This window comes from Meles meles, chromosome 18 (genome assembly GCF_922984935.1).
Source record: "Meles meles chromosome 18, mMelMel3.1 paternal haplotype, whole genome shotgun sequence".
Taxonomy (NCBI): Eukaryota; Metazoa; Chordata; class Mammalia; order Carnivora; family Mustelidae; genus Meles; species Meles meles.
Genome location: NC_060083.1, coordinates 64,318,161 through 64,340,253, shown reverse-complemented (window position 1 = coordinate 64,340,253; position 22,093 = coordinate 64,318,161). Strand labels below are relative to the sequence as shown.

The window sequence follows — 22,093 nt, the reverse complement described above, 5'->3', positions numbered from 1 at the left end:
TGATTGGCACACAGTTGTTTGTAGTATTTTTTTAGAATCCTTTTAAATTTCTGTTAGTAGTAAGGTACCCACTTTCATTTTGGATTTAGTACTTTAAGTTCTCTCTTAGTCTGGCTGAAGCTTTGCCAATTTTGTTAATCTTTTCAAAGGACCAACATTTGGTTTCATTGATTTCCCCCTCCCTTTCTCTCCCCCTCTTTTCTTTTCTTTCTTTTTTTTTTTTAACTTTCTATTTCATTTATTTCTCTTCTGATCTTTATTATTTTCTTCCTTTGCTAGCTGTGTGTTTAGTTTGCTCGTCTTTTTTAGCTTCTTAGCATGTTAAAATTAGGTTAGTGATTTGAGATCTCTTTTATGAAGGCATTCATAGCTATAAATTTCTCTCTGAGCGTTGCTGTTTTTGCATCCTGTAAGTTTTGGTGTGTTGTGCTTCCTTTTTCACTTATCTCTAGGACTATATCTCTAAGAATACCTAAGCATATTTTAAGAATATGTCTAAGGATATTCCACTGTTGCATAGAACATCTGTATGTGTCTGTTAGGTCTGCTGGTTTATAATGTTGTTCAGTTTTCTGTTACTTTACTGCTCTTCTGTCTAGATGATCCATCCATTATTGAAAGTGGGGTGTTGATGTCTTCAACTATTATAGTAAAACTGCCTTAAAAAAAAGAATTCATCCATTTGAAAAAGAGAGATAGTGAGAAAGACCACAGTGGGGTGGGGAGAGAGAGAAGCAGACTCCCTGCTGAGCAGGGAACCCGACACAAGGCTCCATCCCAGGACTCTGGGATTTTGACCTGTGCGGAAGGCAGATGCTTAACCACTGAGCCACCCAGGTTCCCCCAAACTGTCTTTTTCTCTCTTCCATTCTGTCAGTTTTTGCTTCACTTACTTTGGGGCTCTCTTTTTAGGTGTGTGTAGTTCTATAATTGTTATATCATCTTGACTGACCCTTTTATCAATATAGAATGTCCTTTGTTTCTAGTAACAACTTTTGACTTAGGGTTTATTTTTGCCTGCTATCAGAATGACCAACCAGTCCTGTACTCTTTGCGTCACTAGTTGAATGGAATATATTTTTCTATCCTTTCACTTTTAACTCCTCTCTGGTTTGGATCTAACATGAATCTGTTACAGACAGTATTTAAATGGATCATGTGTTTTTAAAATCCATTCTCCCAATCTTTGCCTTTTAATTGGAGTATTTAATCCATTTACATTTAAAGTAATTAGTGACAAAGGCAGCCTTTTACCATCTTGTTGTTTTTATCTGTACATCTTATGTCTTTTTCTGAGCCCTCCATTAGTGCTTCCTTTTGTGCTTGGTTGATTATTTCTAGTAATGTGCCATTTTGATTCCCCTCTAGTTCCCTCTTGCTTGTATTTGTAAGTTATGTTCTTAGTACTTACTGTGGAGACGACAGTTAATATATTAAGTTTAGAACAACCTAGTTTGAATTTACACCAATTTAGCTTCAGTACTGTTCAGGGCTCTGTCCCCCACAGTTCTGTACCTCCCACTTCAAGTTGTTGTCACGGTTCACGTGGCTATCATGTGCCCATTGAGGTAGATTTATAATCATTGCTCAATGTACTTGTCTTTTAAGTCAGATAGGAAAATTGAAGGTAAAAAAGAGAACAACACTGGCTTTTATATTAACCATGTAGTAAAGTTTATTATCGTCTGTTACTCCTTTGTGTGGTTTCAGGTTCTCATCCAGTACAGCTTGGTTGTAGCCAGCAGAGCTCCACTAGCATCTCTCGTAAGGGCGGGCCTGCTAGGGGAGAGCCCGTCAGCACTTGTTTTTCTGGGCATGTTTTCATTTCTGCCTCATTTTCGAAGGATTATTTTGCCAGATAAAGAATTTTTATATGTTATAGAGCTAACCATACATTACCTACATATTGTTTTATACAATTCCTTTTTAAATCCGTTAAAAGAAGGAGGAAGAAAGGTGTATTTATATTGTCTTTTATAATTATTAATTACCTTTGTTATTTTTGTTTCTGTTTACATAATGGATTTGAAGTACTCCTTGGAATTCCTTGGGGTCAATCTTTTTAGCCCAGAGAACTTCCTTTTGGGTTTTTTTTTTTTTTAGATTTTTTTTTTTTTAATTTGACAGAGAAAGATCACTAGCAGGCAGAGAGAGGGAGAGAGAGAGAGGAGGAAGCAGGCTCCCCGCTGAGTAGGGACCCCGATGTGGGACTCAATCGCAGAACCCTGAAATCATGACTTGAGCCGAAGGCCGAAGCATTAACCCACTGAGCCACCCGGGCGCCCCTTCCTTTTGTATTTTTTGTAAGGCAGATGTGCTAGAAATTCTCTCAGTTTTTGTTTATCTGGGAATGTCTTCATTTCTTCTTATTTTTGAAAAATAACTTCTCTGGGTATAGGATTCTTGGTTAGCAGCTCTTCTGTTCGAGTGTCTGACTGTGTTACCCCACTGCCCCGTGGCCTTGACCACACTGAGAAGCCAGTTCAACCACGTTTCCCATCTCCTCTAGCAGCTGCCTCCCACCAGAGCTTGAGTGCCGTAACCCGTAGACTTCCCCACACCCTATCGCAAAGCGCATAGGGAGTGGGCAGGAACCCCTTCTTGGTGATACTGCACCAGAGGTAAACAACGCCCCTGGGCCAATGTGGGGGCTGGGTAGAAGGGGGCCCTGCTTTTCAGTCTCGCGTGCCTGGACCTCAGCCTCAGCACCAGGTGCTTGCAGGCAGGATGAGAAGTGCTGATGTCCTGTGGCCCCCAGGAGAGTGCGGTACCCACACCGTGGGTAGGGGTAGGGACGCAGCCGGTCTCGGATCAAGTACCACAGACTCTTGCTGTTCTTCCCGAGTTTTAGTCTTTCTTTCAGTGAATATTTCTTCAATTGCAGTATATCCTTGGAAGTGGTTGTTGTTTTTTTATGATGTCCACCAGCTTCTGTCTGGACAGTTCAGGCAAACTGGGGGGCTCTGTGCACAGTCATTCCAGTCAAGATCCTCGATGGCTCTGTTTATCCCTATTGACTTAGGCGCTAGATTTCTCCGTTTTGCTGTTTCAGGGGTCTCAGCCTTCCAAATGCCCACCTGTATTGTCGCACGTCGTGTGAGGATCTTAAAACAGTGTTTCTCCCCTCCACTCTCGACGCTGCTCTCGTCCTGTGTCATAAACCTCCCGGGAGCCCAGTGTTAACACTAGAGAGACGGACACAGTAAGACGGAGAATCACATGAACACTCATGTGGCTGCTATTTCCAGTGCTCGTCACTTACTTGTCTAGATCCAGATTTCTCTTTGCTGTCATCTTCTTTCTTCCCGAAGGACGTTGCACATTTCTGGGGCGTGATGCATTCCTTTGGCATTAGTGTGTCTGCCTCTGGCATGGGTGGGCTGGTGGACAGTGCATTGAAGAAATGCCCTCACTAGACGCACAGCCTTTCCTTAGTCCTGTCTGCTGCCCCCAGCTCCCCTTCTGGACAGGGGAGCTTGTCCTCGGGTCACCTTCCCGGGTGGCTTCTGTCCCCCTGCTCCCTCTCTTGCTCTCCTTGCTCCCTTCTTCCCACCTTTCCATCTTCCGTTGTTCTGTTGCCCCTTCCCTCTTCAGAGTGGCTGGGGAGAAGCGAAGGGCTTCTACATTGTGGGAGCAGCCCCTCCCCGCCGATGGTGCCTCTTGAACGTGATGTTCTTTTGCTTCTTGGGAATGGAGGGAGGGATGGGCAGTCAGCTCACCTCACAGTGGTGGCTAGAGAGGACAGAACCCCACAGTTCTTCCCAAGTGAGCCCCTGGACTGTGCTGTTTGGGTTTCCCCCCATGCCAGGGTACAGCCTCCTTCTGTCTCCTGTAGAGGAGCCTGTGGTTTTAAATCAAGTGTTCTGAGTCTTACGACTCTCTTCTGTTTTGAAGGCACTTCTAGTGCTGGCATGAGGTAGGTGGTGTGGACTACTGGTTTGTGTGCACTGTCTTTTCCAGCTCAGTTTCTTACACTATCTCTGGTTTTGTATTTAAGCAGTCTAACCCTGAGTAGATGTTATTGTTTTGTTCCTTTTTTCTAGTTTATACTTCTCCTGTTTTTTTAAGTTGAGATAAAGTCTAGAAGAACAATATGGAATCCTATTACTGAATCCTTGTACTGTTCCTGACATAGAGGGAATGTTCCTGGAGTTTCAGTGTTAAGTGTCTTTACTGTTGCTTTCTGACAGATACCTGTCTTGAGTTAACTTGTCGTTCCTGACTTAGTAGCCTTCAGAAAATGAGGGATCAGTGTGGAATTTTATTAAATGTCTCTTAGGTGTCTGTTAAGGTGAATACTTCTTTTCTCCTCACATGTTTATCATAGTAAGTGCTAGAACTATCAGCAATGGCATGATATATTTTTGTACAATAAAATTATTCAATTTCCTTAGGATTTTTTAATCTCTGGACATATGGAAAATTGATTTGTAGCTTTTGGGTGCTTGTTTGATGTGTGGCTCAGGGATGAGAGTAGGAGGCCTTGGGCTGCCGATGGAGCATTTTTGTAAGCCGTGATCGTGTATAGCCGCTCAGCACCCTTCGTCTCCTTTGTCTCCACCTGCCATATAAACTAGTCCCGTGGCCTGTGTACGTGACAGAAAAGACCCATTTGCTTATGCTCACAGATGTCTGCTTTGAGTAGTAATATTTTTTTAAATAATAGCGTGTGATAAAAAGAAACTCCGGCACACAGAAGGGTCCACAGTGAGACACAGAAGCCCCACACCCTAGAAGCGACAGTGTCGTGTGGTTCTCAGCTGACTTACCTCAGGCAGTGCTGGCCAGCACGCACGTGGACAAGGAAATGTTCAGCCACAAAGTGTTGTGCACGCACTTCTCCTCCCCCGGCAGAGTTTCTGTTCGGTCAAAGGGAGTCACACTGTCAGGATGCATAGTCTCCGCTGTGCTATAACTTGTTTTAGGTGCTTTCCTGAGAAGTTGATTCTGACAGTCGCTGCTCGCCGGGTCCTGTCGGGGGAGGGGTGTCCGGCTCCGGGAGTTGCCACTGTCTCCTGCCAGCTCTGTGCTGTGCCTGGGGCGTCCCAAGGGTCAGGATCTGTGCGGCCTTGAAAGACCTCCTGCGTTACTTTCACTTTCTAGACACCTGCTGTTGTTTCGGTTTTTCCCCTTCTCTTTTTCTTTTATTTACTTTTCATTTTGTGTGTTCCTTTTTTGTGTTGCTGAAGTCCTCCTTAAAGTATGTTTTCCATATCTGGTATGTAGATGGTAAATATATTTGGAGTTTTTACGTGTCTGAAAGGTCTTCATTTTGTACTTAGGCTCAGTTGACAGTTTGGCTGGGTATAGAATTCTAGGTTCAGAATCATTTCCCTTAGAATTTTGAAGGCTTGCCTCATTATCTTCTGGTTTTGATAGGAAATCTCCTGTCAGTCTCTTTAAAGGTTTCCTTTCTGAAAGTGTTTAAGGTTTTTCTCTTTATGTTTTGGGTTTTGAAATTTGATAATGCTGTGTTAGGGTTAGGGTAGTCGGTTTTCATGCACCCTCAGTTTTTATACTGAATGATTAGCTTTGCACTCTTAGCTTCAGCTATAATATATTGGGCTTCCTTCAGGATCACATCAGAGTTTCTGTGTAAGATGGAATTAGCATGCCCGCGTTCGCTGCTGGGTTGAAGGAGGAGGGAGGCCAGATGATGACGCTGGAGCTGGTGGACAGGCCCCTGCAGGTGAGAGGAGTCTGTCCTCCTTTAAAGGGTGGGCCTCACCTTTGGTCGCTTGTCAGAAGTGCCTGTGCAGCTTTGGGAGCCCTGATGCCTGAGCCCGAGTCCTAGCCCAGATGTGCTTGAGTAGTTGGTCTGGGAGCAGCGTGTGCCCTGGGATGGGGGATGCTTCCCGAGAAATGCTGGGTATATCCACAGTTGAGAAGCAGAGCTTTGAAAGAAGCTCGGGAGAGCTCCGGCATCAGCCCCCTCCTTCGTGGGCTGGGTCCTCAAGGAGTCTTATAGCTCTCCTCATACTTCAGAGGGGGCAGGCTGCAGATTTGGGACCCCTCGGGGTCCCCTGCTCTCTCCAGGGCTGCGTGGGCTCTGCTCGAGTCCTGTTCAGACCTGCGTTGGCTTTCCTCTCCGGGTGGGTGTATAATCTATGCTTCGGCCAGGTTCTCCGGGGACGTGAGACAGAGGAGATGTCCACTTTTCCCAGACGCTTCTTGCTCTCAAAGTCCCTTCATCCTGTTTCCACTCTCTGCTCTTCTCTGGTTTTGGTGGTCAGGTGGGTCCACTGGCCTCACTTCTGATTCTCAAGAGCATGCCCCAAACATGACCTCACAGAGTTTGCGCCTGTCCCTGTGGGGACTTGCTGGTTTACTCAGAGTTCACAGAGGGCATCTGAACCCAGTTGTCTCCTCCTGAGCTCCTGGGGCCCACACTCAGACAGGGCTACCCTCCCTGCATACTGGCTCTCCACAGAGCAGCCCCGTGAGGGCGGCTCAGGTGCCTATCCTCCCGGCCCCATCCTTCCGGCACCCTTGCCTTCCCCTTCTGCCGCTTCCCACCAGCACTCACTCTCTGTCTCCATGCCCCTGGGCGGAGGAGGAGGTTGCTGGTGGCGGTGAGTTAAGTGGCTGAGCTGACGGGATGAAGCAGATGCTTCTCTCCCAGAGCGCGCCCCTGACCCCACATCACATCCCTCACAAACAGAACCCTGTGTCCTCCTTAGGAGAGCCGGAAAGTGTAAACACATTTTAGAAAAAATTTAAAACCAGAAATAGTTGTTAAAATTGGTCATTTAAAAGAAAGCTTTTTCTAAGTTTATATTAAAAGACCACACTCTTTGGCATTGCCTCTGGGTGGCCCTGCCTCCTGGGCCAGAGGACCCGGCGGCAGGGGGCCAGGCTGCAGCGGGCCCCACCCTCCACCTCCCTGTGCCTCGGTTTCCTTTGCAGGCAGCAGGTGCCTGTGCCCAGTGCTGAGAAGGCGTAGCACTAGAGCTGCTGGGTAGCTGCCCCACTCTGGGCATCCTGATCTTCCCCAGGGTCTCATGTTCTGCTTTTTCCCAAATTATTTCTTGTTTTCATTGTCTGAAATAGAAAACTTGAAAGAAGTCAGTTATTGTTGAACATCTATTTGAACTTGCTTCTGAGACGTGTAAACAAATTGTGGTTTCTGAAACTGGTTTGAAGATCATTTTAAAATATTCTTTAATTTTTTTTAAAGATTTTATTTATTTATTTGACAGACAGAGATCACAAGTAGGCAGAGAGGCAGGCAGCGAGAGAGGAGGAAGCAGACTCCCCACCGAGCAGAGAGCCTGACGCGGGGCTCGATCCCAGGACCCTGGGATCATGACCCGAGCCGAAGGCAGAGGCTTTAATCCACTGAGCCCCCCAGGTGCCCCAAAATATTCTTTAATTTTAAGATGTTTTGTATCTTCTGTAGTTCATAAAGGAAGTCGAGGGCATTTTGGTGACGGTGTGTCTTTGCTTGATTAATCTGCAATTTAAACATAAGTTTTGTTTCTTGTAAAATATTTGTTATAGGTTAGATATAACTTGAGTCATATCACATTCGTATGTGTTTTGTCAATAACGAGAAAATCAGCTGTCGTGTGAAGGAATGAGGCCGTCACGCTGTTGTTTTGAAGGGGGGCCCTGCACCACGATCACAGAACAGCGTGAACTCGATGACATCCGAAAGAGTGTGTTTTCCTGAAATGATGGTTTCTGAAGTAGAAAAAGTTATGTGAACTCTTAGATAACAAATCCACAGCGTTTCCTTTTTCAGGCGTGCTGAGTTATTTAAATTGGATTAAGATTCATTTCTTATTATTTCATGTCACAACAGAGCAAAACATTTCTTTAAAATGCGGTCACTTGCTGAAGTGAAAACACACGCAGGCTGCCCTCTTCTCTCCAAGAGTGAGTTTTTCTTGCTCTGACCATGACAACCGGCTCTGTCACAAAGGGACAGCCTCCCTGGACGTCAGGCCCTGGCCCAAACTTCTGACTTTCTTCAAGGCAGTAATATTAAAGCAAATTCCTTGTCCTTGCCAAACATAGGCTCATTGTGAGGAAATTTCAGCTTCCTTCGTGAGACATGTTTTCCTTCATTATCCAAATTCTGGTTCAGTTTTTCCCCTTCTGAAGTCTGACTGCACGAAGCAGCTCTAGAAACAGAACTCCTGGTCGTTAAACGTGACCGTGGGCCATCTCTTCCCATTTCATCTTCGTGTGTCTTCGGTTTGGAGCCCGTGAGGCCTTTGCCTGGGCCTGCGTGCCTGGCGGTGGGGACAGTGCTTCGGTCCGTCTCTGGGCCGTGCCCCTGCCTGTTACATCAGTGCTTCTGGGGGACCTGGGGCCGCTGTGCTCGCTGACGCGGGGGGGCTGAGCGCTAGGGTTAATGCTAGAGCCCGAGCTGCTGCCTGGTGGGAAAACAACCCAGACAAGGGCACTGGCCTGGGTCACAGCCTGGGCCACCCGGGCACAGCCCTGGCCCTGCTTCTCTGGCCCAGCGGGACTGACAGTGGTGTTGGAGTTGGCTCCAAACCGTCGACCGGAGCCGCAAATGGGCACGTCCTTGGCGTGGAAAACGGGCGTGCTCTGGTGCAGCCTAAGGCAGCGGCACCAGTGAGACACGCTTGGGGTCCCCCGAGCTGGGGGTTTATCGTTTGATGTCTGTGCACATCGGTTTCACTTTGTGTGGCTCTTCTCCATGGTCCCAAGTCCGTGACTGGCTGGTTAACTCGGTGCAGGTGTTGGGGGCGTGTACCTCGTGCCCCTGCCATCCCCTCGGCCCCTCTGAGTACCGTCTGGAACCGGCCTCTGGCCGCAGCTGGCTAGGCATGAATTCCCACGGCCGCTCCTCACCAGACAGCGGATGGGGCCGGCCTGCCCCCCTACCTGCCACAGCCTGCTGCTCCCCACACCGCTGGGCCTCTGCTCTCTCAGACTCGAGCAGCCCCAGACACCCCCCCCCCCCGCCCCGGTCGTCCTAAGCCTCCGACACCTCTCCTGGCACCTGTCGTCTGGCACCGCAGGGAAACACGCGCAGGCCGCCCTCTTCTGGAAGGAGAGATCGCCAGAGGTCGTCACTTGACTTTTTTCAACTTAGTTGTAATCTCTCAGAAGGCAAAGTGTTCTTAAAACATAACACACATCCAGAAAAGCGCACTGATCGTAAATGCCGGTTCAGTTAATTTTCTCGAAGGGACCACGCGTCCCCAGCGCCATGAGGAAGAGCCGACCGTGTCCCTTTGGCCCTGCCCACATCCCGAGGGAACCACCTGATACCAGGTGAGCTGGCTGCCGTGTGACCTTGAACGCCGCGTGGGCATCACCCACACGTGTGCAAACTGGGGCTGCTCACCCTCATCATGGTGTATCCTCAGCTCTCCCATCCTACGTCGGGGGCCGTCACGGCTTGGGGAGCGTGCAGGGGTGTTCGGGGGCCTGCTTCTAGGGAGGGAGCCATGGGGTCCCGGTTTGTGCATGTTCACCCGTGGTGAGCGCTGGCACTGACCGCAGCTGCCCCTGGGAGATGCGTTCGGATCACTGCTCACGGTGGCCATGTCAGCAAGCTCTTACCAACCGGTCACACACACGGGCTCCCCCTCCAGTCACCGTGTCTGGACGCTCGTCAGCGTTCCCGCCGGCGTCTGCTCTGGGACTTCCACCAGGGACATTTCGATGTTTTTCTTTCTGAATGTTCCCCGCGGCTTCGCTTCATGTTATCCTGGTAAGTGGTTGCAGACTCTGTTTTCCTCCAGGGAACAGTCCCTGCTCCGTACGCTGCTCCCAGGGGCTCTCGGCATCCCAGCCCCTAGAAAGGGAGCGGTGTTTTCCGTTGGCGTCACGTTCACGCCGTCTGAAGCTGACCTGTTCTCACCTGGTTCTGTACCGCGTTGTTCGCTCCCCTGTGGTGCCGTTACCCTAGATCCTAGGGAAGAGAAAGACTCTGAAAATCGAATTATAAATGAGCTTTTCTCTTCCTTTTTTCAAACAGTTGGATATTCTAAAAATCAAGCCATAGCACAGAGCTCAGGATCTTACCTTTGCTTTTTGGATTCGGTAAGTAACTTTTGGTTTTATTTAAAGCGTGTGTGTGTAGTGGTTGAATAGTTAAAGGACCTGACATTTTAGTTCCCGAAAATCGTGGTTCTGATATTCAAAGATCAGACTTTAAAATTCCTGGGCTCTTGCTGTCAAATTGCACTTAACGAGTTCATTTTTAGAACCAGGATTCTGTGAAAATGCAGAACTGCACAGCAGAACCACTTAGAGGATGGACAGCATCGGAGGAAATAGTGCAGGCGAGTGATGAGAAAGCCCAGAGACGGGTTGGCGGTGGGTCTGTCGGGAAGGACGGAGGGACAGGAGTGGGGGCCCCAGGACAGCCGACTGCTGGTGGGTTTTAACATCTTTCAGTCACTTGTGGCCACGGAAACATAGGGTATGTTAGCGAGAAAACCCAAGTTTTTAAAAATCTGTGCTCACAGGGTTTTCGGAAGTGCAGTTACTCCGTACTTGAAAAGTGTGAATTGGCAGTGTTGGCGGCATCATTTAGTATCAAGAACTTATGAAATGGGGGCGCCTGGGTGGCTCAGTGGGTTAAGCCTCTGCCTTCAGCTCGGGTCACGGTCCAGGGTGCTGGGATCAGGCCCACATCAGGCTCTCTGCTCCGCCCCCACGCCTACTTGTGATCTGTCAAATAAATAAAATCTTAAAAAAAACAAACTTATGAGGGGGCGCCTGGGTGGCTCAGTGGTTTAAGCTGCTGCCTTCAGCTCAGGTCATGATCTCAGGGTCCTGGGATCGAGTCCCGCATCGGGTTCTCTGCTTGGCAGGGAGCCTGCTTCCTCCCCTCTCTCTCTCTCTCTCTCTCTCTCTCTCTGCCTGCCTCTCTCTCTACTTGTGATCTCTATCTGTCAAATAAATAAATAAAATCTTTAAAAAAACAAAACAAACTTATGAAATGCTCATGCCCTCAACTCCTCGACGGAGGGCCCCACCACAGTGGAGAACCTCTGCCTGCAGCCGCTTCCCTTAGGACCCTGGCCGCCCGGTGTCTGCATCAGGAGCCATCTGTTCTGGCAGCCACAGCATCTGATGGGCTGCAGGGGCCACTGGGAGGGAGCCTGGGCCCGCCGCCCACACCAGGAGGGCCAAGGGGACCCCCGGGAGGATGCCCTGTCTTCCAGGAGGTGGGTTGGTGTCCTCAGTAAAGGACAGAGACAGGCCCCGCCCTGTGCTGCCCTCAGCTGGGGTCTTGCCCTTGTCTGACCGCTGCCTGTGGCACGTTCTCTGCGCACCTTTGTTTTGTTGTTTCTGATCTCTGTGGGCTTGGTTCATTTCTATACTCGCTCATTCCTTTTCAGCCTTTCCGCTTACTTTGTCCCGTGAGGCTTAAGATGATCCCTTCTCTTCTAGGGACTGTTCAGAAACATGCCTCCTCCACCGGGCTCCGTGTTGGAGGGGAGGACAGGGATGGTGGGGCTTTGAATCGGCCAGTCCTCTCTGCATTTCCCAGGGGAGAGAGCAGAAGTGTCTGGACCCCTGCCATGGAGCTGTTGGGGCGCAGAGGACTTGGGGCTGCCGTGGACCGGGCGTGGCCGTTGCTGGGGTGCCTGTGGGCCGCCTGCCTGGGGCCAGCGTGAGGCCTCCTCACGCAGAGACCCCACGGGCCTCAGAGGCTCCCTCCCCACAGTCGGGCATGTCAGGAACTCTTGCTTCCGGTCCTGGAGGGTCTGTGCTCACCCCCTTTCACCTCAGAGTCCAGGCAGGCGTGAGGGACCCAGCAGGGCCCTGTGCCGGGGGGTCTCGTGATGCTGCCCCCCGCCCCCAGCTTCTCCAGGGTCCAGTGGACCATCTGGCTTTTCTCTGACAGAGAGGAAGGTCCTTAAACAACCTTTTTGCAAGTGACTGAGAAGTGATTTCAGCCACTTTTCCAGTGAGTATTTTGCCCAAACTGCTAGAAAGGAGGCATACGGACTGATCTAGGTACTTTCACTTGGTTTCTGTTCCCCTCCAGCTCTGTCCTGTGTGCATGGGGAGGGCGGGAGGTTGGGCAGAAGCAAAGGGACAGAGTACCTCCCAGGAGTGGGACACAGGAGACTTTGAGAGCACAGCCCTGAGCCCAGGGGCGACGGCCCCCGGGAGGCTGCCGGGGTTGGTGTCTTGCTCTGTGTAGCGTGGCCCGCGGCCAGGGACGGGTGGGACACCCCTGTTGCCAGCAGGAAAGGGAGGGAGGGAGGGTTGCCTTTCTCGTATTTGCGTCCCACGTGCACTGATTTTTCTCTCTGACTTGTGAGGCACATGTGGGGTCATTCAGAAAAGGGTGTTGGTATCTGCGGCCTAGAACCCGGGAAATTTGGGCCACGGCTGGGCCACGTGGCAGGTTCAGGTCTGCGGAGCCTGCAGACACCTGCTTTTCCAACTGACTGTCGGCTGGAAGTTTGGGCTCCACAGGCGGCGCGGGGGCAGGAAGCCCTGGGGGACGAGAGGCGCAGGAGGGAGCCGGGCCGGGCCTCCAGGCTGCTGCCTCGCTGGGCTGAGTCGTCCCTCCGGCCTCACGGACGCTGCAACGCAGGGATCCACACGGGCTTCTGCGAGATTCCGTTCCGAACTGGGGAGAACTTCAGTGGCTGGCAAATCAGAATTTCCTTTCGTTTTAAAAAGCTGCTTTTTGTTCTGTCTTCAACAACATGTCCGCATCGGTTAAAATAAACAAGTGACAGAAAACTCCAAGCTTTGTTTCGAAATTGTTTCGCACTTTATCAGCTCTTGTGTGTGTTGATGGCCGTGGGGGTGTTTGCGGGGACAGCGCTGGGGGGCGTTGGGGTGATGCCCTGCCCGCCCCTGCTTCTCCGGACACAGCACCACCTCTCCTCGTCTCTCCTGAGGTGAATTACAGGCTCTGGGTTGGAGCCAGAGCCGAGGGCGGGAGGTGGGTGAGGAGGAGGGCCTGTGGTCTTGGCGGTGACTGTCCCCAGACGAGGCTCGAGGAGCTCCAGCAAGCAGCAGAGGGCACCCTCGATGAGGGAGAGGCTGGGCGGCTCCTTGTTCGCTGGGCGTCCGCATGTGGGCACTGGTCTGCGCGGTGGGCTGCTCCGTTTGTTCTTGGAAGGGAAGAGAGTCCTTCTTCTCAGCACCCCCGAGAGGCTTCCCTGGAGCAGAGGGCCGCGTGTGCCCCAGAAGTCCCCACACGTGGCCGCTCGCCGCTTCCCGGGAGCCGCACTGGCTGTTTTTGTTGGCTCTGGGTGTTTGTTCTTGGCTCCCGCGGGGCCTCGGACCTTTGTTTCTTGACAGAGACGGACGCCCCGGACAGCAGTGTGCTTTTGAAGTATTTTCTGTTTGTGCAGAGTGTTTCCATTTCATGGCCTGGGGAAGGGGGTGAGCTGGGTGTTTGTCCAGCTGCCCCCTCCGAGGGCTGGTCGCAGAACCCACTGGCCAGGGAGAGAGCTCGCTGCAGACGTGGGTTTGGGCCACGGTGGACGGACAGACTCTGGACCCTGCAGGCAGGCTTGGCTCACGGGCTCCTCTGCTCCTCCCGAGGAGGGGAAGGTGGTACGTTTCCCGTCCCTCCGCCCGTGGCGGTGACCTCTGCTTGTCTCCCTGCCCTCTGCGTCACTCTGTGTCCCTCTGTGCCACAGGCCCCTGCTGTTTCCTGTGCTCACGCTGGGGCCTGGTAGACAGGAGGGACCAGCTGGGGGGGGGGGGGCACACATGCTGACCTGCCCTGGGAACAGGAAGGCAGGAGATGGGAGGCAGGGGCTGTCCGCTCTGGGCTGTGCGAGCCCCCGGCAGCCCCCGTCCTGCCCCTCCTTCCTGCCCAATGAGATCCCCAGAATTCTTGTCTTCTCTCCCAGCGACAGGGATTTCCTCCCTCCAGGAGCAGGGAGCCAGGGGAGGGGCGTTGGCCATCTAGTCTGGGTGTTGTCGGAGGAGGGATGGCACAGCCCAAGGGTGTGTGTGTATTTAGTGAGTCCGCAGGTTTGATTCCCGGTCGAGTGTGGGCTTCTGCTAGGATCGTGGCTACAGAAAAGTTGTGTGTGCGTGGGGATGGGGGCTGGAGGCAGACCGGCAAACACCGTGCATCTGGGGTGCTGCTGTGTCCCGAGCAGCCGTGCTGAACCCAGAGTTCGGCAGGATTTTAGAAAAGCAGCATGACGTGAACTCAGAGTGAGTTCAAAAGGGAAAGTGAACTTTCTGCGTAAATACTAGGTGTGCTTTACGGGAGACAGAGTTAAAAATCAGCCACATAATAAAAGACCCCCATTGACCATGCACACACGCACGTGCCCACGGGAGGCCCCCGCAGTCCAGGCTGGCCTGGCCTTGCACCACTCAGCGCTCACCCTGCTCCTTGAAGGACGCCGACGCAATTTCTCCAGAAGAGTCGCGGGGTCGTCGGTTCTTCCCCTTCTGCAGGGCTTCCTCCTGCCCCGGAGCTCCGTGCAGGTGGAGCCCAGGGCGTGTGCTCTCGTGGTCCGCCCTCTTTGCTCAGCACGCTGGTTCGGAGATGGACCTGTGTTGCCGACATCTGCATGTCGGTGTTCGGGGCCGCCGAGCCGGCTCCGTCAGCACCTTGGGGGTCCGGTGGCCAAGTACAGGCTCCCTGTGGGCTTGCGGTTGCCCTGGTGAGTCTCGAGGGACGGAGCTAATGGGGCATAGACGTGCTCGTTTGCTTTCGTAAGAGGCTTGAGAACGATTTTCCAAAGGGGTGAACAGTTTCAGTCCGAGTCCCTCCCAGCACTTGGAGTTGTCTGTCCTTGAGCCGCGGGGCGCAACTGTGGGACTGTGTCCTGTGGTTTGGGATGGCATCTCCTGATGACCGAACACATCTCATCTTCATTCCGGCACTCCCTGGTCACCCGCGTGTCCCCCTGTGTCTTTTCGACTTCTCGCTGAGATACAAGGTCCTTCTGGTTTGTGACTTGGCTGTGCTGTCGTTTCTCAGAGGCGTCTTAATGAGCAGAAGTTACGGGTTATGATTAAGTCCATCTTCTCAGTTTTTTTCTGTCAAGATTTGTGCTTTGGGGTCCTAAGAACCGAGGAAACCTCTGTCCCAGGACTTGTTCCTGTTTCTCTCTAGAGGTTTTCTGGTTTTGTCTTTTACACGGAGGAGTGTGAGCTGCTCGGGCTCTTCTGAGTGTGGTGTGGAGGGGGACTGGGGTGACAGTCTCTGGCACAGACCCACTCCGGCACCTGAGCCCATGCAGCGTCTCTGCTGAAGGTCGGGGGCCGACGGTGCAGACCCCCTCTCCGTCCTCGAGCCACTTTCGCGCTGCCTCTGTTCCGGTGGCTGCGGCAGGAGCAACAGACAGGACTTCCGGTGTGGCGGGCCCTCCGGCTGTGTTCTGTCTTTGCACAATGGCTTTGGTTTTCTTAGGTCTTTTGAATCAAATTTTTGCATTTGGGCTGAGCTGTCACGTCTGCTTGGGTTTTTACTGGAATTGCACTGACTCTCTCGACCCATTTGGGTCTTACCAAACTGGATGTTCTGACCCATAAACACGGCACATCTCTTCATGTCTTTAGGCTTCTTGGATTTCCGTCAGAAATGTTTTGTATTTTCCGTGTTGCATAAATTTAACAAAATCCATCACTAAGAATTTTACAGATTTTGGTGATATCAAAAACTGGTGTTAAAAGTTAATCCCCTGTTTTATTGCTGTAAATCTGCTAAATTAGCTTATCAGTTATAGTAGGTTTTTGTGTTAAGAATTCACTGTGAAGTGAGGAGTAGACTTTGACGTGGTTCTGACCGAGAGCTCGTGTGCCCTGGTCTTGGCTCGCCGTGCGGACCGGGCTGCAGGCAGAGTCACCCAGAAGTGGTCCTGCCAAGCCCTCGTCGCGCTCAGAGCCGCGTCTGTGACATCGCCCGCTCTGTGAGGAGCGCACCGGAGAAGGGCACCGGCCCTCACGGGGCAGGCACGTGGGCAGCCGCCCCAGAGCCCCTCTCGCTCCTTCCCGGCTCCGTCTCTTGTCCACCCCGCAGTCAGATGTCGTCTGTTCGCTGGCCTGACGGCCCTGCCTGGGGTTGAGCTCTGTGAGCCTCGGCGTCCGGCTCCGCTCCCGCTGCGGCTTGCCTGCCTCCCCCCACTCTGAAAGCCGCCGGCAGGTGAACAGGGCTCGCACTCGAAGTCACGTCCGCTTAGTCTTTTCCTTCTCGGTCAGCGCCTTGTGCCTTCTTCTTGAGGCATTTTCTCCACTGAGGCCCTGAAGTTACTTGGTCAGTTCCAGATGCTTGTTTCTTTTTTACCTTTTATATTTTGATCTAAACTCCACTTGGAATTGTCTTTGTTCATTTGTATTTAAGTGTAACGTGACACAGATCAGGGTGTGGCCAGAAGTGTGCTGTCCGCGGGGATGTGCCAACCTGCACCGTCCCGTGTCGCTCTCCGCGGGCCCAGGCCCGGAGCCCCGCCGGCGTCCCGTGCGCCCCCGTTCCTCCCCAGAAGCCCCCTTCTCTACAGCACGACTGGGATGCAGACCCCAAAGTTGTTTCATCTTGTTTTGACCTGTGTGTGACTCCTCACATATTCCTTTGTGTCCGGCTTATCTTGCCCAGCGTCAGGTTTTGGAGATTAGTGCTGGGGTCGCAGCATTTCCCTTTTATTGCTGGGTGACGTCTGGTTCGCGGAGACGCCCGGCGCCTGCTTCTGCTGGTTGGTCTTCGAGCAGCGCTGCCAGGAAGCACGTGTGCGTGTCTGTCGGTGCGCACGGCCGCGTGTCACGTGCGTGAGGAGGGGCTGTGTGGCTGTGGCGCCGTGCTCCCGGGTGGCAGGTCTCGTCGGGCAGGGGAAGGCGCACCGGCTGGCTTGTCTCCCGGCCCTTCCTGTGTCTGGTCTCCTGCCCTTGAGTCCTCCGGTCATCACAGGGCGGGGCCTGCTGTGGGTTTAAGTTCATTTCCCTGACGTCTGATGAGGTGGCAGGTGGGTATTTGGGTGCTTTCTTCGTGTAGTGCCTGCTCCTGTCTCTTGCCCGTTTCTTACGATGTTCCCTCTCCTTCTTCAATGAGGAGTGAATCAGAGGTTGGATACAAGTCCTTCGCTGAATGTACGGATTACAGAGCTCCTCCCACTGCGTGGCTTCAGCTTTTCTTCTTATTTTTAAATCTGTTTATTATTTTTATTTATTTATCTAACAATCTCAGCATCCAGTGTGGGGCTCAAGGTCAAGAGATGCGCGTTCTCTTTTGTCTTTAGTGGAGTCTTGGGCGATGGAAGCGTCTGACTCACTGTCCGGTCGCTTCCTAATTGCTGGTGCTTCTCTCCCGAGTTGTGAAAATTTTCGTTTACCTCATTCTCTTGAAGATATTTTTCTGTATCATTCTCTGGAAGCTTCATGGTTGCTTTTCTCATTCAGATCTGTACTCAATCTAGACTTACTTCTGTATGTCTGTGGGCCGAGGTCCTGAATGACTCCTTCGAGGAGGGAATTCCCGTGAGTGTAGCATTGTTGACGGAAAGGCCCTTGCGCGTAGCTTTCGAGCTGTCTTTAGTCCAGGGATGACGTGTGTAGGGCCTGTTTCCGGCCTCTGTGTCCTGTCCGTCTGGGCCGGAGGTCTGTCCTTCATTTGCCACACTGCAGCTTTACGGAACACAGTGTAGTTTGATTCTGTAAGTCCTCTCGTTCATCTACTTCAGTGGTTTTGGCTATTCTTTAAAAAAATTTCTTTGCATGGGGACACCTGGGTGGCTCAGTCGGTTAAGCATCCAACTCTTGATCTCCGCTCTGCTCTTTGTTATTGAAACCTAGTTCACTGACGTACAGTTCAGTATTGGTTTCAGGAGTCGAATTCGGTGGTTCATCACTTATGATGACATGACAGAAGCCCTCCTTAAACCCGTCCCCCACCGATCCCACCCCCCACTCAGCTCCCTCCATCAACCCTCAGTTTACTCTTTATAGTTAAGAGTCTCTCATGACTTGTTTTCCTCTCTCTCTCTTTTTCCCTCTCTTGTATGTTCGTTCACCTGTTTTTTCCTTAAATTCCACATGTGAGTGAGATATGCTATTTGTCTTTCTCTGACTCAGCGTAATACTCTCTAGCACCATGCACATCGTTGCAAAAGGATTTTATTCTTCCCGATGGCTGAGTCCTGTTCCTTGTTCCTTGTTCTTCTTCATCCATCCGTCGGCAGACATCCGGCTCTTTCCATAGTCCGGCTACTGTGGACATTGCTGCTATGAACACGGGTGCACGTGCTCCTTCCAGGGTGTGTTTCTGTGTCCTCTGGGTTAGTACCCAGTAGTGCAGTGGCTGGATTGCAGGGTAGCTCTATTTTCAGCTTTCTGGGGATCCTCCACACTATTCTACAGAGTGTCCGCACCAGCTTGCGCTCCCACCAGCCATGTAGGAGGCCCCCCTTCTCCACAACAGATTTCTGTTCATTGATTTTATATCCTGCATGTATCAGTTCTAGCAATTTTTTGGTGGAGTCTTCCCGGTTTTCTACATGGAGTATCACGTCCTCTGCAGACACTGGAAGCTTGGCTTCTTCCTTCCTATCTGGATGCCTTTTTCTTTGTGCTGTCTAATTGCTGAGGCTAAGACTTCCTGTCCTGTGTCAGATGGTGAGAGTGGACATCCCTGTATGTTCCTGACCTTAGGGAAAAAGCTCTCAGTTTTTCCCCACTGAGAATGATATTAGCTGTGGTCTTTTGTCTATAGCTGTTATGATGTTGAGCTCAGTTCCCTCTGTCCCTACTTTGTTGAGGGTTTTGATCAAGAAAGGATGCTGTACTTTGTCAAATGCTTTTTCTGCATCTATTGAGAGGATCATATGGTTTTTGTCCTTTCCTTTATTAATGTGGTGTATCGCATTGATGGATTTGCGAATGTCGTCCACCCCTGCAGCCCAGGAATAAATCCCACTTGGTTGTGGTGAATACTTTTAATGTACTGTTGAATTTGACTTGCTAGTATTTTATTGAGAATTTTTCATCCATGTTCATCAGGGTTGTTGGTCTATAAGTCTCCATTTTGGTGGGGTCTTTGTCTGGTTTTAGTATCAGGGGAATGCTGGCCTCATAGAGTTTGGGAGTTTTCTTTCCATTTCTATTTTTTAGAACAGTTTGAGAAAAATAGATATTAATACTTCTTTAAATGTCGGTAGAATTCCCCTGGGAAGCTCTCTGGCCCTGGGCTCTTGTTTGTTGGGAGGTTCTTGATGACTGCTTGGGTTTCCTTGCTGGTTATGGGTCTGTTCAAATTCTCTATTTCTTCCTGTTTCAGTTTAGGTAGTTTATATGTTTCTAGGAATGCATCCATTTCTTCCAGATTGCCCATTTTGTTGGTATACATTTGCTCATGATCTCTTATAATTGCATTTCTGCCATGTTCGTCATCTCTTTCATTTGTGATTTTATTTATTTGGGTCCTTTTTCTTTTTCATGAGTCTGGCCAGTGATTTATCAATCTTGTTAACTCTTTCAAAGAACCAGCTCCGAGTTTTGTCAATCTGTTCTACAGTTTTTTTTTTTAAATTTTAATATCATTTATCTGTGCTCTAACCTTTATTTCCTTTCTTCTTCTGGCTTTAGGCTTTATTTGCTGTTCCTTTTCCAGTTCCTTTAGGTGTAAAGTTAAGTTGTGTATTTGAGACTTCTCTTGCTTCTTGAGAAAGGTGTGTGTTGCTGTATGCTTTCCTCTTAAGACCTGCTGCATCCCAAAGGTTTTGAACTGTCGTGCTTCTATTTTCATTTGTTTCCATGTACTTTTTAATTTCTTCTTTAATTTCCTGGTTGACCCATTCGTTCTTCATAGGATGTTCTTTAACCTCCATGTATCTGTGACCTTGTTAAGTCCATCTGGTCCAGTGTGTCAGACAAAGCCATTGTTTCCTTGCCGATCTGCTTCAGTGATCTGTCCATTAGTGTAGTAGGGGACTTTATTGTGTTGTATTGTCATTTTTATTGTATTGTGTTTTATTTTGTATTGTATTGTTTTGTATTTTGTATTGTGTTGTTTTATATTGTATCATATCGTATTCTATTGTTTTGTGTTGTGTTGTCTTGTGTTGTATCATATCATATTGTTTAGTGTTTTGTTGTATTCGTTTTGTATTTTATATTGTATTTTTTATTGTATCGTATCATATCATATTGTGTCGTATCGTATCGTATTGTTTTGTGTTTGTTGTGTTGTATTGTATCGTATCATATCATATCATATCATATTGTTTTGTATTTTATTGTGTTGTATCATGTCGTGTCGTTTTGTATACCTATATTGTATTATCACCCATGAGTTTCTTTATGCTTGTTATTAATTGATTCATATATCTGGCTGCTCCCAGGTTGGGGGCATAAATACTTACAGTTGCTAGATCTTCTTGATGGATAGATTCCTTAGTTATAATACAGCATCCTCCTTCATCTGTTATCACCATCTTTGGTTTAAAATCTAGTTTGACCATAGGAGACTCTTAATCTCACAAAACAAAAACGGAGGGTTGCCTGGGGTGGAGGGAGGGTGGTTGGGTTATGGACATTGGGGAGGGCATGTGCTATGGTGAGTGCTGTGAAGTGTGTAAAACTGGCAATTCACAGACCTGTACCCCTAGGGCTAATAATACATTATATGTTAATTAAAAAATAAAAAATTTAAATTATAAAAAAACTGAGTCCACCAGCCTGCAAACATAGTGTATCTCTCCATTTGTATAGGTCTTTTAAAATTTCTCTCAGCAGTGTTATGTACTTTTCATTAATAGGTTTGGAATATTCTTTGTTAAATTTATGCCTAAATATTTTTGATTTTTTTACATTATTATAAATGGTATTTAAAAAAATAAAATAAAATCTAGTTTGTCTGATATAAGGATGACTACCCCAGCTTTCTTCTAGTGCCCATTAGCATGACAGATGGTTCTCCACCCCCTCACTTTCAATATGAAGGTGTCTTTAAGACTAAAATGAGTCTCTTGTGGGCAACATATAGATGTGGCTTGCTTTTTTTTTTCAGCTCAGGTCTTGGTCTCAGGGTCATGAGTTCAGGCCCCCTCCATTGGACTCCACACTGGCATGGAGCCCAGCTTTAAAAAAAAATTTTTTTTTTTTTTTAAAGATTTTATTTATTTATTTGACAGACAGAGATCACAAGTAGGCAGAGGGGCAGGCAGAGAGAGAGAGGAGGAAGCAGGCTCCCCACAGAGCAGAGAGCCCGATGTGGGGCTCGATCCCAGGACCCTGGGATCATGACCTGAGCCGAAGGCAGAGGCTTTAACCCACCGAGCCACCCAGGCGCCCCTCAAAAAAATTTTTTGTGGGGTATCTGGGTGGCCCAGATGGTTAAGCATCTGCCTTCGGCTCAGGTCATGGTCCCAGGATCAAGTCCCCCATTGGGCTCCCTGTTCAGTGAGGAGCCTGCTGCCCCCTCTGCCTGCTGCTCCCCCTGCTTGTGCTCACTTTCTCAAATTAATAAATAAAATCTTTTTAAAAAATCAACTGTGTTTTTATATGAATGTCAGAGTTATTTGTTAATTTCCACAGACTCTCCAGTGAGGATCTTGACTGGAGTTAGATGCTGAGTCTGTGGGTCAATTGTGGGAGGGCTGGCTGCTTTACGGTGCTCGGTTTTCCTACTAGAGAGCTTGCCGTCCTTCAGTAAATTAATTCCTTGGTATCCCTGGGTATTTGGTTTCGAAAAAACATTTGTTGTTTTACTAAGATAGAATTCACATAAAATCCACCTGCTCAAAGTGTGTGATTCAGGAGGTTTTGGTGCGTTCACAGTGGTGCAGTCCTTACCACTGTCTCCTTTGGGGACATTGCCGTCACAACATACCCCCCCCCCCCCCCCGTTAGCTCTCACTCCTGATCCCCCAGCTCTCAGCCAGGCCCCCTTTCTGTCTCTGTGGGCTTGCCCGTTCGGGACTTTTCCTGGAAGTGTTACTGACGTGGTTGGGTCTCTGCGACAGCTTTCTTTGTCTTTCCCTCGTGTTGCAGCCATGTCAGAGCTCTGTGTTCTTCCCATCACGGCGTCATGGGACCGTGGATGCAGGGACCACGTCTTGTTTATCCAGATGCTGCTTGATGAGCGTTTGACTTGTATCTGCTTTTAGCCGCTCAGCAGACGTGGACACAAGCATTCCTGTACTAGTTCCCGTGTGTACAGACGTGTCCAGTT

General features: G+C 49.8%; 1 protein-coding gene across 7 annotated transcripts in view; it reads left to right on the top strand.

Annotated features, from left to right (window-relative positions):
- Positions 1-22,093, top strand: part of B3GNTL1 (UDP-GlcNAc:betaGal beta-1,3-N-acetylglucosaminyltransferase like 1) — a 72,108-nt gene that overhangs the window by 4,314 nt on the left and 45,701 nt on the right. For 5 of the 7 annotated variants that reach the window (XR_006815861.1, XR_006815859.1, XR_006815863.1 and 2 more), the window contains 2 exons: positions 9,962-10,026; positions 10,191-10,268. Coding sequence is in view for 2 of the 7 variants with exons in the window: in XM_045984084.1 (XP_045840040.1) it covers positions 9,962-10,026; positions 10,191-10,268 (143 nt within the window). In the remaining 5 variants the exon portion in view is untranslated. The remainder of the gene's footprint in view (positions 1-9,961; positions 10,027-10,190; positions 10,269-22,093) is intronic. The other 2 variants (XR_006815860.1, XM_045984085.1) reach the window with 1 other exon arrangement.